Source organism: Paramormyrops kingsleyae, chromosome 14 (genome assembly GCF_048594095.1).
Source record: "Paramormyrops kingsleyae isolate MSU_618 chromosome 14, PKINGS_0.4, whole genome shotgun sequence".
In the NCBI taxonomy this organism is placed as follows: Eukaryota; Metazoa; Chordata; class Actinopteri; order Osteoglossiformes; family Mormyridae; genus Paramormyrops; species Paramormyrops kingsleyae.
In genome coordinates this window covers 10,857,825-10,870,121 of record NC_132810.1, presented here as the reverse complement: position 1 = coordinate 10,870,121, position 12,297 = coordinate 10,857,825, and the positions used below count along the sequence as shown (strand labels likewise).

The 12,297-nt window shown below is 42.9% G+C and overlaps 2 protein-coding genes across 7 annotated transcripts in view; one reads left to right on the top strand and one right to left on the bottom strand.

The window, feature by feature from the left end:
* Positions 1–722: 722 nt before the first annotated feature.
* LOC111852491 (uncharacterized) lies at positions 723–4,586 on the top strand. Of its 5 annotated transcripts, none has more exons than XM_023828484.2 (5): positions 723–802; positions 1,674–1,741; positions 2,530–2,601; positions 3,315–3,401; positions 3,653–4,586. In XM_023828484.2, exons 1-5 carry the CDS (start codon positions 757–759, stop codon positions 4,190–4,192), a joined length of 813 nt encoding a protein of 270 aa, XP_023684252.1. In that variant the 5' UTR covers positions 723–756; the 3' UTR covers positions 4,193–4,586. The 5 variants fall into 5 exon arrangements, 4 of the variants coding, with proteins under 4 accessions (XP_023684252.1, XP_023684251.1, XP_023684254.1 ...); XM_023828483.2 differs by having other exon boundaries at positions 2,527–2,601; XR_011982587.1 differs by lacking the exon at positions 723–802 and adding an exon at positions 1,104–1,208 and having other exon boundaries at positions 2,527–2,601.
* Positions 4,587–8,868: 4,282 nt separating this feature from the next.
* Positions 8,869–12,297, bottom strand: part of dync1h1 (dynein, cytoplasmic 1, heavy chain 1) — a 33,356-nt gene continuing 29,927 nt past the window's right edge. For both annotated transcript variants that reach the window (XM_023828515.2, XM_023828516.2), the window contains exons 73-78: positions 11,290–11,498; positions 10,892–11,045; positions 10,115–10,257; positions 9,729–9,897; positions 9,487–9,611; positions 8,869–9,265 (exon numbers count right to left, since the gene is read on the bottom strand). In XM_023828515.2, coding sequence (XP_023684283.1) covers positions 9,137–9,265; positions 9,487–9,611; positions 9,729–9,897; positions 10,115–10,257; positions 10,892–11,045; positions 11,290–11,498 — 929 coding nt within the window. In that variant the 3' untranslated portion in view covers positions 8,869–9,136. The remainder of the gene's footprint in view (positions 9,266–9,486; positions 9,612–9,728; positions 9,898–10,114; positions 10,258–10,891; positions 11,046–11,289; positions 11,499–12,297) is intronic.

The window sequence follows — 12,297 nt, the reverse complement described above, 5'->3', positions numbered from 1 at the left end:
GAATGACCAAATCTTAAGGCATATTGTATTTTTTTTAATATCAGGCCCTCTATTAGGCATGGGTGATTTCACCTTATCTGTGACCGGGATAAGCTGCTGGAAAATGACCCGTGGATTGAAATGAATGGGTCGGATGTGGATTTCTCTAGATTGCCCAGCTAGCTAATCATAAAACTCCAAAGGCTATAGTTTAAACATTTTTGAATTGCAGTTAAAATAGTTTCATAAACAGTTACATGTATCATTAATTAGCTTAAAATGCATCCTTGGTGATGACACAACATGAAATATTTATGTACAAGTATTAGACTATACGTAGATCATTCAAAATGATGCATGATTAGCCTTTGTTATGTCTACCATTCTCTATGTGCCACACAGTAAAAACTGGCTATTGAGCCTCATGCCACTTAGACTATTCAGTTTGTAGATGTACAAGGTAAGGCCTGCTAATATCTAGCCTGATATTCTGTACTCCATCCACCTTCAAAACATCTATCCTGGTCAGGGATGGGGTGGGACGGAGCTTAAACCCCAAAGCATGGGTCAATAGGATTATCTATACTATATAACTAAAACAGCTATTAATACGTAAGAAAACCCCCTGCACAGGCAATACTAAAGTCTTATTGCATTATTGGAAATAAAACCTGGAATATAACAATTTAGCGTATATAATTAATGGGCTAAATTTCTGCGCGTGTTCTTTATTAGCCCTGAGGGGGCAGCAAAACGGAGAGACGTGCGAACTGCAGAATGTCGACCAGACGAAAAAAAAGGAGGCAGGAACAGACGCTGCAAGGTAAAAGAAATTAGATGTATTTTCTCATTTTAATGTTTAGGGCACTTATTCTGAGCTCAGCGACCCTTGACATTCTCTTCTTGCAGAAGCAGTACTTTAAAAATATTTTTTACATTTTGTTTCTGTTCTATGACATAAGAAATATGTCATCGTTTTTTTTCTTTACCCGGAATTGTTCAAGCTCCTTTTACAATATAAAAACGGCCGTTAGGTCAGGTTTTATGTAGTTGTAGTCAGTTTGCTTTTTTAAGGTAATCGTATTTGGAAATATATTGTAATGTTTTCAAGCGGGACGTGTCATGTTAACGCTTGATTAGCTGGCAGTCGAAGTGTTTGGTTAAAAAGGGCGTTAAGTCTGGGGGTCGCAGGTGCGGGGATCGTGGCATTAAAGGGCTGTGTGAGAAATGTGCGTTTGGCAATGCAAGTGTATCCTTGTACAGATTCAAAATTCATACTGATTATAATCGCTTATTTCACACTTTACAACGTGGAGTCACTGAGGGAGTGTGCTATTTACTTTCTTGTATGGAGGAATACGAAAGAAGTAGGGAAAACATTGTGTGTGTGCGCGACAGATTTTCTTACTTCGTTTCAATCACCCTTTATAAAAAATGGCAAAATGTATATGTCGTCATTTATGTTTCATCAACGGGAAAACATAAAAGATGTACCTTTTCGTGCACTAGATGGTGGTAAAATAATATCTCAACATTTCGAAAGTAATTTTTTAATTCAACCTCGACAAGTTTTAGGCGCATAACTGGCAAAATTATCCTAAATTCTCCCTTGTCATTTAAGGATGATTGGAGACGCTAGTGAATTGTTTATATCTTACTTGTTATGCTATGTGAACTTGTCATCTTGTTTGCAGGATTTCGTGACTGTAAAGATGCTCAGAGATGCTCCAGCAGCGTGGATAGACTAGCTTTCAAATATATGGTAAGAAAATGGGGTAACACTTTATTTGACGGTCACAAATATTTCAGTAGTAACTCAGTTACTATTGAAGTACAAATTATGAACAAATATAGTTGCTACTTGAGATAAAAGATGCGTCACAATTCATTAATGATGAACAAACACGAGATAAGTATTTCTCTTGTTTTATTCATTACTTGTTCCTTCAGCAGTTCCTTCAGTAGTTCACAAAGGTTTACAGAATTAACAGATATAGTAACAAATAGAGTAACTGCATGGGATAAAAGCTGCATCATGATTCATTAATGATGAACAGATATGAGATCAGTATAAACTTGTTATTCCTTACTTGGTCCTTCAGTAGTTCAGGAAGGTTTACCGAATTAACAGATAGTAAAAAATATAGCAACCGCTTGAGATGAAACGTGCATCACGATTCATTAATGATGAATTAACATGAGATCAGTATGTAACTAACACTTAGTCTGTGGTCAGTTAATACATAAGTAATAGCATAATACTGTATTTGTGCTCTGCCAAGTTAAGTATTACTGAAAATGGTTTTGAGTAATACAATAACCTGCTTCAAGTTTAAGACAAAAATCCTGAAATAATGGGCCAAGATGATTCGTTTAAAGTCACATTATGTACCCACTAATAATTTAGATTAAAGATGTTCTAGTTCACAGCTGTAAGCCTGTCAGGTTTTTGTATTTGTTTTTTCCAAAAATAATTATGCTTCAAGTTATATTATGTGTAAAGTACACTTTGTTGTCAATTGTTTAATTCTGCTTCTTTTGTCCCAGGAGATGTGTAAAGTGGAATCCAGTACCGATTCAGGGTCAGACACGAGTCCAAGGTGGTCTGACACAAGCAGCAAGGTATGGTTTCAGTAGAGAAACATAATCCAATCAGTTACTCATTTGACAAAACTTAAAATAGTATTAACTTAGTTTGACAGAATATGTGAGTCACCCTTTTTGAAAAACTAAACAACAGAGACATGATGAAGTAGAATTCTTCCTTGACTTTGGTTTGGCAGTTGTTCTGCATTTTACTATAATGCGCCTTTTGGAATTTATTTTTCTGTCCTTTATAGTAAGTTTTTGGCGTGCCGAATACTGGAAATGTTTTTGCTGGGCAAGTTTTTTTTTTTTTTTTTTTGTACCATAGACTTGTGCAGTTTGTTTCCAATTTTGCAACTCAACATGCGACAGACCATTTCCACAGTAAACATGTTTCTCTACGTGCCAGGAACAGTTTTGCCTGGTAGTGTGTTCAATTTGATGCTGTAGTGTGCAATAAATGCTTGGTAGTATTTATGTACTGACTGCCTTGTGATTTGAAAAGAGTGTTTGGTTTTGAGATAAAATACTTCAGGTTGTGTGTAAACTCATAGTGTTCGTCTGTGCATTAGAAGTATAAAATGAACTTACTGGTCCTCATTTCTGATTGTTTACAGTACATTTAGTGATTCCCCCCCCCCCCCTATGATTGTTATTATAATAACAATAATATCAGCCCTACTGTCTTAGGCACAGAAATCAAGTCCTGTAATGGCTTATAGGGGTACAACCTGTCATTTTATGTGTAGGGACGTGTCTCTACTAGACACAAGAGTGGACCTCCCCGGAAAATGCTGACGTGTGCACAGAAGCCAGCAGGGCGGCACCATCTAATCGTGAGTGGGAATGAGCCTCTGATTAGATTAGACTGCCTTTTTTGTGACCCCAGTAATCAGAGATGGATAAAGAGAAAATCCAGACCAAGATTTTCTTTCTACCAACTAGTTGAGTACTCTTTGACTGTGACTCCTTTATACTCAACTATCCACATCTGCTCATTCACATTCTTGCTGGGTAATGGTCAGTGCTGTATCCCTGGTGTGTGTCTATCCTAAGGGTGCCTTGTGACATACTTGTATCATTCCAGTCCCTGGACCCATATGACGGGAGTTCAGAAGACTCTGAGATGTCAGATGATGAGCCTCGAATGCTGAGGCAGGGAGTTTCCAAGCTCCGGAGCAGGTGTCGCAGAGGGAATACCAGTTTTGCTTCATTCCCTAAAGAAGCTAGGAAGTGTGTGGCCAGGCCTAACGTGGTGGCACTGCCCCCTGCAGATGTTCAGATGAAGTCATCCAGTGACTCTGAAGTACTCATGGGTGACCCTGGCCTCCTGTCCCCACGGGCCGCAATGCCCCAGATTGGCGTAGAGACACCTGCAGACTCTGGTGTGCACACTGAATCGCCGCTCTGCACACCTGCAATTTCCTACATGGGGGCAACCCCTCTCGGGCTACTTGGGAGTCCATCCCGCCAGACCGGACTTTACAGACAGCGTGGAGAGAGCCCTTCCTTTCTTGAGATGTTTCCCAAACGTAAATCATGTCTCCCCGGAGCTGAGGTGGGGGAGCGTGGCCTAAGGAAGAGGCAGCGTGTTGTGGACATGGAACTGGGCCCACTATCGCTGTGAGCCAGCCCAAGAAAGGGATAGAGAGGTTTGTTTTTTCCCTGGCAAATCCTTCAGACCCATTTAAAAACCGCTCACGGTCTTGACGAGTGGGTATAATACCTGCTTAGACAAAAAAGCACAGCCAAGCCAACAGTGTTCACTGGTCACTGGCAGTATGCATCTTACATGCTAATGTCCTGCTATTGACTAGTCACACTTGCTCACTTGCACAGGACAATCTAAGGAAGGACGAATCTTAGCTGCTGGACTGAAGAAGCACTAGTGTACCTTCAGTGCTTACTTTTCTCCCCCTCCATGTACATAAGTTTGTTCACCCACAGTTTTGAATTTTGTCTGTCATGGTGAATGTAAATATTTGCTGTGGTATGTAAATAAACATTGCACTTTAAATGTCCATTATTGGTATCATTTCTGTGCAAAAGTTAATTTGGTCTAGTTGCTATTTTAAGGTGTATTCTGATACTAAGTACACTTCTTAGGAGCTGACTGCAGACAAATTAGAGTAGCTGTGCAGTCAGTGGATTATTATTAGGTAGATATAGACACAGTTGCTCCATTTATTGTAGCTCAGTATTAATATACTGCACATGAATTAGACATTTACTTTTGGAAAATAACTACATTTTGTATGGTACAGAAGGAACTATATGATTACCGTTTAATGAAAACTGTGTATGTGCCCTTTTGGATGATTCTTTTCATTAAGGGTGGAATATATCTACTGATAGTGTTTGACGTCTCATTGATTAATGAAAAGATGCTTTATGAAGTCATCTATTTAATTTGTATTCAAGTTTGTACTAGTTAATATATTCATGATTGGCATTTGGATTATTCATATTGCTAATTTTAATAATTTAACATTGATAGCTAACATTGTTAATTATGAATATAAAGCAAGGTTAGTTTGAATCTTGTTAACACTGACTTATGTGGATTATTGTCAGTGAGGCAAATAAGTCCATTTAAAAATTAAACCATTCACTGATGGTTGTGCAAAGATAGGTTTCTATTTGTGATGTTAAGGGTGTTGCCAATATGATGGCGAAAGAGTGAAAGTCCCCTAATTTTTGTGTTTTGCTGTGGTCACTTTCTTGTTCTTGATTAAATATTCGGAGCTGATTTACTGCATAGTTAAGTTTTTGCATTCCTTGGGAAATGGGGACAAGTAGCTTCTCAGTACCCAAGTACAACCATTGGAAGCAGACGTTGTGCAGGTCCTCTTAATTGGGAAAAGGTGCATGTAGATTACAGGTGTTTGCAGCTACACTCTCATTGCATAAATTGAAGGATACGGACATAAGTTGCATAGAAAATCATCCTGAACACCAAGATCAGATCAGGTTGGTTAGTATGCACTGGTACAATGTACTGCCGCACCCACCACACAACGAAACACCTCGGGATCCCAGTTGACAACCCCCCAAGCCGACACACAGTCTGGAAAAGGCTGTCAATCTGCTGCAGCCAGGTGTTACGTGGGCATTCCTTTGGCCTGGTCCAGCCACTCAGGTCCTCAGCAATGAGGATACTGCAAGCTGTATCACCCTCATGGAAACATGCCATATGGCCATAGTTCTGTAACTGACATTCCCTCACAATGCTGGTAATGTGCCTCATTCAGGACTCTGTGAGCAACCGCTTATTTAACACAAAGTCAAACCAGCGATACCCAAGGATTCTCCAAAGAGAGACACTACCAAAGAAGTCCAGTCTTCATCTCAGGTCACCGGACCATACAGCAAAACAGGGAGCACCAGGACTCTAAAGACTTTGTCCTCTTACAAAGATATCAGGAGTGCTACAAACTGTTTTCCAGTGACCTCATGACCCCCATACTCTCCAATCCATCTACTGATTTCATAGAAAGTGTCACCAGAGACATGAATGTCACTGCTCAGGTAAGTGAACCTCTCAACGCAGTCGATATGCTCTCTGCAGACAGACATACTGCTGGTGGTTGTGCCTAAGAAGTTATTAAAGGCTTGGATCTTGGTTTTTATTTAGGACACTAATAAGCCAAGACACTCAGACTCCTTACTCACTGTCTTGAGACCCCCAATGAGAGGCTCCAATGACTCTGCAAAGATCACAGCTTGGTTATGATCAATGAATCTTTCTCACCAACAGATGCCTCACAGCTGCTGGACCCCACGACCATACAAGCATTGAACAAAGTAGGAGCAAGAACATACCCCATACGAACCCCACAGTCAACTGGGAAGAACACAGAGGTTCTGCCTCCACTCAGCACAGCACTCACAGTGTCAGTGTACAGGCTGGCCATGACGTCCAGCAACTTTGGGGGGATTCCTGCAAAGTCTCAGGATGTCCCACAGGGCAACTCAATCAACTGTGTTACGCGTTTTGCAAAAATCAACAGTTCACCCCAGGCACCAGTGATCCCTGTGACCTTCCCTACCCCTAGCTGGTTCACCACCTGTGCAAACTCAGTGAGATTGGGTGGTTCACAGCTAACCAGAGGATCAGCCTCAAGAACTGTGGACCCAAAGATGTCCAATGTCCTAGCTGGAGGATCAGCTTTAAAGAGCTGCTCAAAGTAGCCAGCCCTGCAGGCCACAACTGCAATGTCATCCATAAGGACCATTTCATCATCTGCCCTGACCGCGACACCCTGAGGAACAGATTCGGATGTGCAGAAATGCTTCGATTCATCTGTAAGCAGGATGTGGGTCACTAGACCATAGATGGTGTGTCACTTGCTCACAGATTCCTCTAACGAATGCCTCCTTATCTGCCCTCAGAGTCTTCGCAGCTATCCTTCTCAGTTCCCAGTACAGCATGGAGTTGCCATCAAACTGTCTCGATAACACCTAACTATGATAAAGCTATGATAAAATGAAAATCATTCTCTGGATATGCTGGGTCACCATTCATCAACAAGGGTGCAAAGCATATAGTCTTCTTGGATTGTGGTTCATTGGCCAGTACTAACCTGTCTCTCATGGCAACATTTTGAACGCCGCTCTTCACAGACTTTTACATTTTTGCCATGACAACGACCTGTCTCTGAATATCAGCAAGACCAAGGAGCCATTGACTTTCACAGATGAGATGTAGCACATGTCCCCATTTACATCAGAGGATGTTATATGGAGAGAGTCAACAGCATCAAATTCCTGGGGGTAACTCACTGATGACCTCAAGTGGAAAGAGCACACAAGAGCTATCAAGAAGGCCCACCGATGGCTTCACTTTCTTAGATACCTGAGAAAAGCTTGGATACCTAATACAGTGCTAGGGTAACTTCTATAGCATAACCTCCTGACTGGATGTATTACATCCTGGTATGGCAGCTGTTCTAGAGAGACCATGAAAGCTCTACAAAGGGTTGTGAAAACAGCTAAAAAAATCATTGGCACAGAGCTTCCAGCAATCCAGGATATTTATACCATGTGCTAAATCAGAAAAGCAGGCTGCACAATCTAGGACCCCAGAAATCCAGCTTTAGGACGTTTCTCTTTCCTGGTAAATGACTCCTGACCATCAAATTAGTCACTCAATTTAGGGAAAGCTTTTTTACCACTGCAATAAGACTACTTATGTTTCATACTGATAACTGGTTATTGGTGCAGTCGTTCTAGACTAGAATTATTTCTCCAGTTCTCTTCATTTTTAGTTATTTTACCGTTATAATTATAGTGTCATTGTATGTTAGTATGAGTATTGAAGTTATCTGCTGCATTTGACATTGCTTCTCTGCATGGTCACTTTGCTGCTCACTGTGTTTCACTCTACTCTACATACACCTTATTGCAATATTTCACTGTGACATTTCAATACTGGCTTATTGCTGTGATCTACTAATACCTTATATCCTGTGTGTTAGTGTTTCTTAGTTTGTATATACTGTACAGTTTATTGTGATATAACACTCTTCGTTGACTGTTTATGGTATTGTTGCATGTTGATTGTTATAGTCTGCAAGAAGGCATTCAAGTAAGAATTTCATTGTACTTTGTACATAACAATAAACATTTGAAATCCATCGTAGCCTTGAAGTTACATGTTGGATTCATGCCCCATTCTGTATAATTATGCACATTCCCCTCCCACAGGCCAAAAAAGTAAATTAGTGTCTAAACTGTCCAGTTTCCCTACTGAGGATTAACCCCCAGTACCCCTGTCTTGCACCCAATGCCTTGTAGGACAGGCTCACCATGACAAAAATGAATATCCTGTAAAGGCTGGTTCATACTTGTCCAAGTGCAACACTTGCATATCCACACTGCGTATGCGGATACGAAAACATTCATAGTTCTTCCGTGAAGACGCATACTTTGCGCATGCGCACAGTGTGTCATATTTAGAATAATAAATTAATTATTCTCATATTCCCTGCACACGTACCACAGTAGTGAGGTTTGTGTCCATCTGTGTTTTACAAATTCAGCGAGCGAGTCACAAGGTCGCCAACTTTGGTCAGCTGGCTGGCCTGAGATTTTCAATTCGAGACAAGTGTGCACACGCATTTACATGTATGTAACAGTATTATTACCTTGTAAATAGTCTGTAGGGTTCGCAAACTACCCCAACGCTCATCAAAAACATCTATGTTGGCGTTTAAAGTGGATGCTAGTGAACAGATCATGCGCAGTTTGTCCAGAGCTACATGTACGTCACCATGTGAACACAATGCAAAGCAGAGAACTACATCATGGAAGTAATTCAGGGCAATTTATTATGCATGACAATACCAAGCAGCTTCCTTTCCTCCATAAAAATACATACAGATTCCTTCTTTAAAATCCTCCATCTCTGCTGTAACAAGCACATTCCGCTATACCACATTCTCAAACCTTCCTTTCCTTCAATGACTTTTTCTTACACATACAGTTAAGCATCTAGTTTTCATATTTCTATGCTATAATTCATGCAATGAGTAAGCAGTAGCGAGCTATTAGTTTACGTGAGGCACTCCCTCTACTCTGTGCACAATACGGCCACCCCCCGCTCATAGAAGTTGTGTGGGTCTTCCTTGGTGGCGATGTCGAAATCCACTGTGAAGATCAGGTCCGTTCGGGTGAAGTTGAGGTACACGGGCAGAGTCACCTGTGCAGGGAAGTGAAAACATTAATCCAGAATAAACAGCCAGCATTAACAAGTTAGGACTGTTTGCCCAATAATACAGTTGGTTGTCTTCTCAATGGGCAATTTAGGTTAAGTGTCCACCCCATCCAGAAACTGTGTGCAAGTCCATGCATTTGTAACTTGGAGTCCATGTTCGTTTCATTGTAATGTGTCGCTGAAAGTGTTATACGGGTGAAGCTCACCATGTTCCTCTTCTCAGCACTGCTCTGCTTGAGCCAGCGCAGCTGGGTGAGTGGCAGCTCGGTGGAGATGGCTGTCGACAGGGACAGCTTGTTGTTGGTGCAGGTGGCTCCTTGCAGCTTCAGGCCTGTTGGGGATGTGGGAGAAGTTAACACATGCCCGGGTGGAAAATGCCAGGAAGAGGAAAGCGCTCTGATCAGCAGGCCTCATGCTAAGCCGCGTTTTGTTGGCACTGTCGTCCCACCTTTGATGCCGAAGCTGCAAGCGTCCAGCGCGGCCCCCTGGGAGGTGGTGACGTTGACCTCTAGGCAGAGCTCCTCCAGGGACCAGCTGTTGGCCTGGGCCACGTACTGCCGGGTGGCAGTGATATAGGCCTCAGGCACAAACAGGCTGCCCAGACACACATGGATGTTCTAGAAAAAGATCAATGTTAGTTAAAACTATTCAACAGAAACTGCAGCTTTTCTCCTTGTGATTCCAGGTGTAGTATGACCACCATCCCCAAAACAGCTGCCCTTTAGCTGTAACCAGACCATGGTGTATGTCCAGATCCATCGATTCAGGACTGGAATTCCTCCCTGCTCCCTCGCTTCCCCCCCCAATCTCTTGCCTGAGGTAGCATCAGCTCACCTTCAGCTCTTTGGCGCCACCTGTCGCTGCCGCCTGAGAGATCTGCTGCAGCTGCTTAATGCGCTCGCTGAAGTCGGCCACCCACTGGATGACCGTCATGGAGGTGGGGACCGTGTAGCGAGACCAGCTGTGAGGCAGGATACCTGGGGGAGGATTAGCAGCGCAACGTTAGCAAGTATGCTAACACTGCAAGAAGAGCAAGACCAAGTAGTTTGGAGACAAGAGCAGGTGCAGAAGGGGACGTCCTGGTCTCTAAGATGCACGGCAGTATACAGTAAAAGCGGTCTAAGTCGACACTCGCGGGACCATCTTAAAAGTGACGACTTAGAGAATTGACGAGATGCACCTAAGTTGACACTTCGGCGACTTATGTCTATCTCGTCGTTTTGCCGACTAGTAAATATAACACCATACCTCTACTACACCGCACTATACACGCGAGACTTAAGACCAGGAAGCGACTAGTGCGATAGGTGGGGATTCCCCGTTTCTACATTGCCGTGGTAACAAGCAGGCGGCGGGAATGCAGCCATTGGGGTGTCGACTTACAGGTAGGAAAATCCATTCATTTGTGTTGTTCGGGGCCGGGATTTAGGTGACGACTAAGGGAATTTGACGACTTAAAAGCGGCGATTTACACAAGGAATTTTAAAGGAAACATCATTAGGAAAAATTGGGACTTTTGCTTGAGCGTCGACTTGTGCACATTGACGAGTTACAAGCCGGCGACTTAGACCAGTTTTACTGTAGTTCCAGTGAAACTGCAGCAGAGGTCACCTTTGACGAGGTCATTGATGAGTGAGCGCAGGACGTTGGTCTGCTTCTTTTTGCCCTCGCACACCTGCACCACGTCGGTGAGATCCTGACGGACATCCTGCAGCATCCGGGCTCCCATCTTCACCTCCCGCTCGAAGAAGCGGAACAGAGGGTCCTACGGCAGATGGTGCAGCCACAAGACAACAGAAGGACATCAACACAATAATAATTAAAAAACAAATTATACCTCTATATTCACCTGCATACATCCATGCTGGTTTTACTGTCTCAGGCACAATTTTTGAAGCATTTTGCCCGGGGTATCCTCAGGACATGTGTGTGACCTCTGGGATTTTCTCTATTTTTTGCCAGGAAACAGCAAAGCCTCCAGACCTCCAGGTGGTGCTGGTCCCCCTCACCTTGATGTTTTCCACCGTGCGCTTGAGAGGGCTGACCAACTGCGGGATGAGCTGCAGCCAGTTGCACGCGGTGGTGTGCAGTGTCCTCATCCAGGCGGGCTGGTTATCGGACGACGAGCTGGTGCGCTGTTTCTTCTCTGTCTCATAGGCCAGGTCGTCCTCATCCTCTAACATCTGCATTTTCAGCATCTTACCCATCATGTCAGTGCCTGAGGCACGCAAGCAGATGGGTTGGGATGGGTACATGGGAGGGTGTCGGCAGGGAGTCCCGGGGGGGGGGGGGGGGGAAGACAAAATTAATGCAAAACAAAAAACCTCTAATGATCAGTCACAAACAAAACGGTAAGGATAAAATGATTAAAGTAATGCAGTAATCAAAAACTACCCAGGCAATTTGTCAGTCACGCAGAACAAATTAATTTAACAAAATTGAAAAAAAAAATTATACTCCAAAATATATTAAATATACTATCATATACTCCAAGTACTCCAAAATATACTGCCAAAAATTATTAGTGACCATGTGTTACAATAAAGTAGGGTAAAGTTGGGTGGGAACCAAGGGGGGGTAAGTTGGGTAGGAACCAAGTGAAAAAAGACAAGAAACAGGATGGGATGGAGAAACACTGAAAGCGGGAAGCGGAGGGCCATCAGGTGACATGATGGTGGTGAAATACAGCTGCTGGAGGCTGAGGAGACCTCCCCCACCCACTGCTATTAGCAGAACACACCCATTGATATGTATGGTCAGAAGCAGCATCATGTTTAGCGCAAGTGTCTGGTGTGGCCATGCAGTCACATGCACGGCCAATGACACCTACGCCGGGTCATCTATTCTGACTGCATTTCACTGGCCTACTCATCTCTGCATACAGTTCCAACATCCACAGACCGGAGACCCCTGAACTATCAGTAAACTTGCCATAACTTTCAGTTAATTCAACCTGTTAATGAGATGGACAGAAGGCACCATACATAGAGAAAGATGTGCTCTGTTAAAGCAGAATG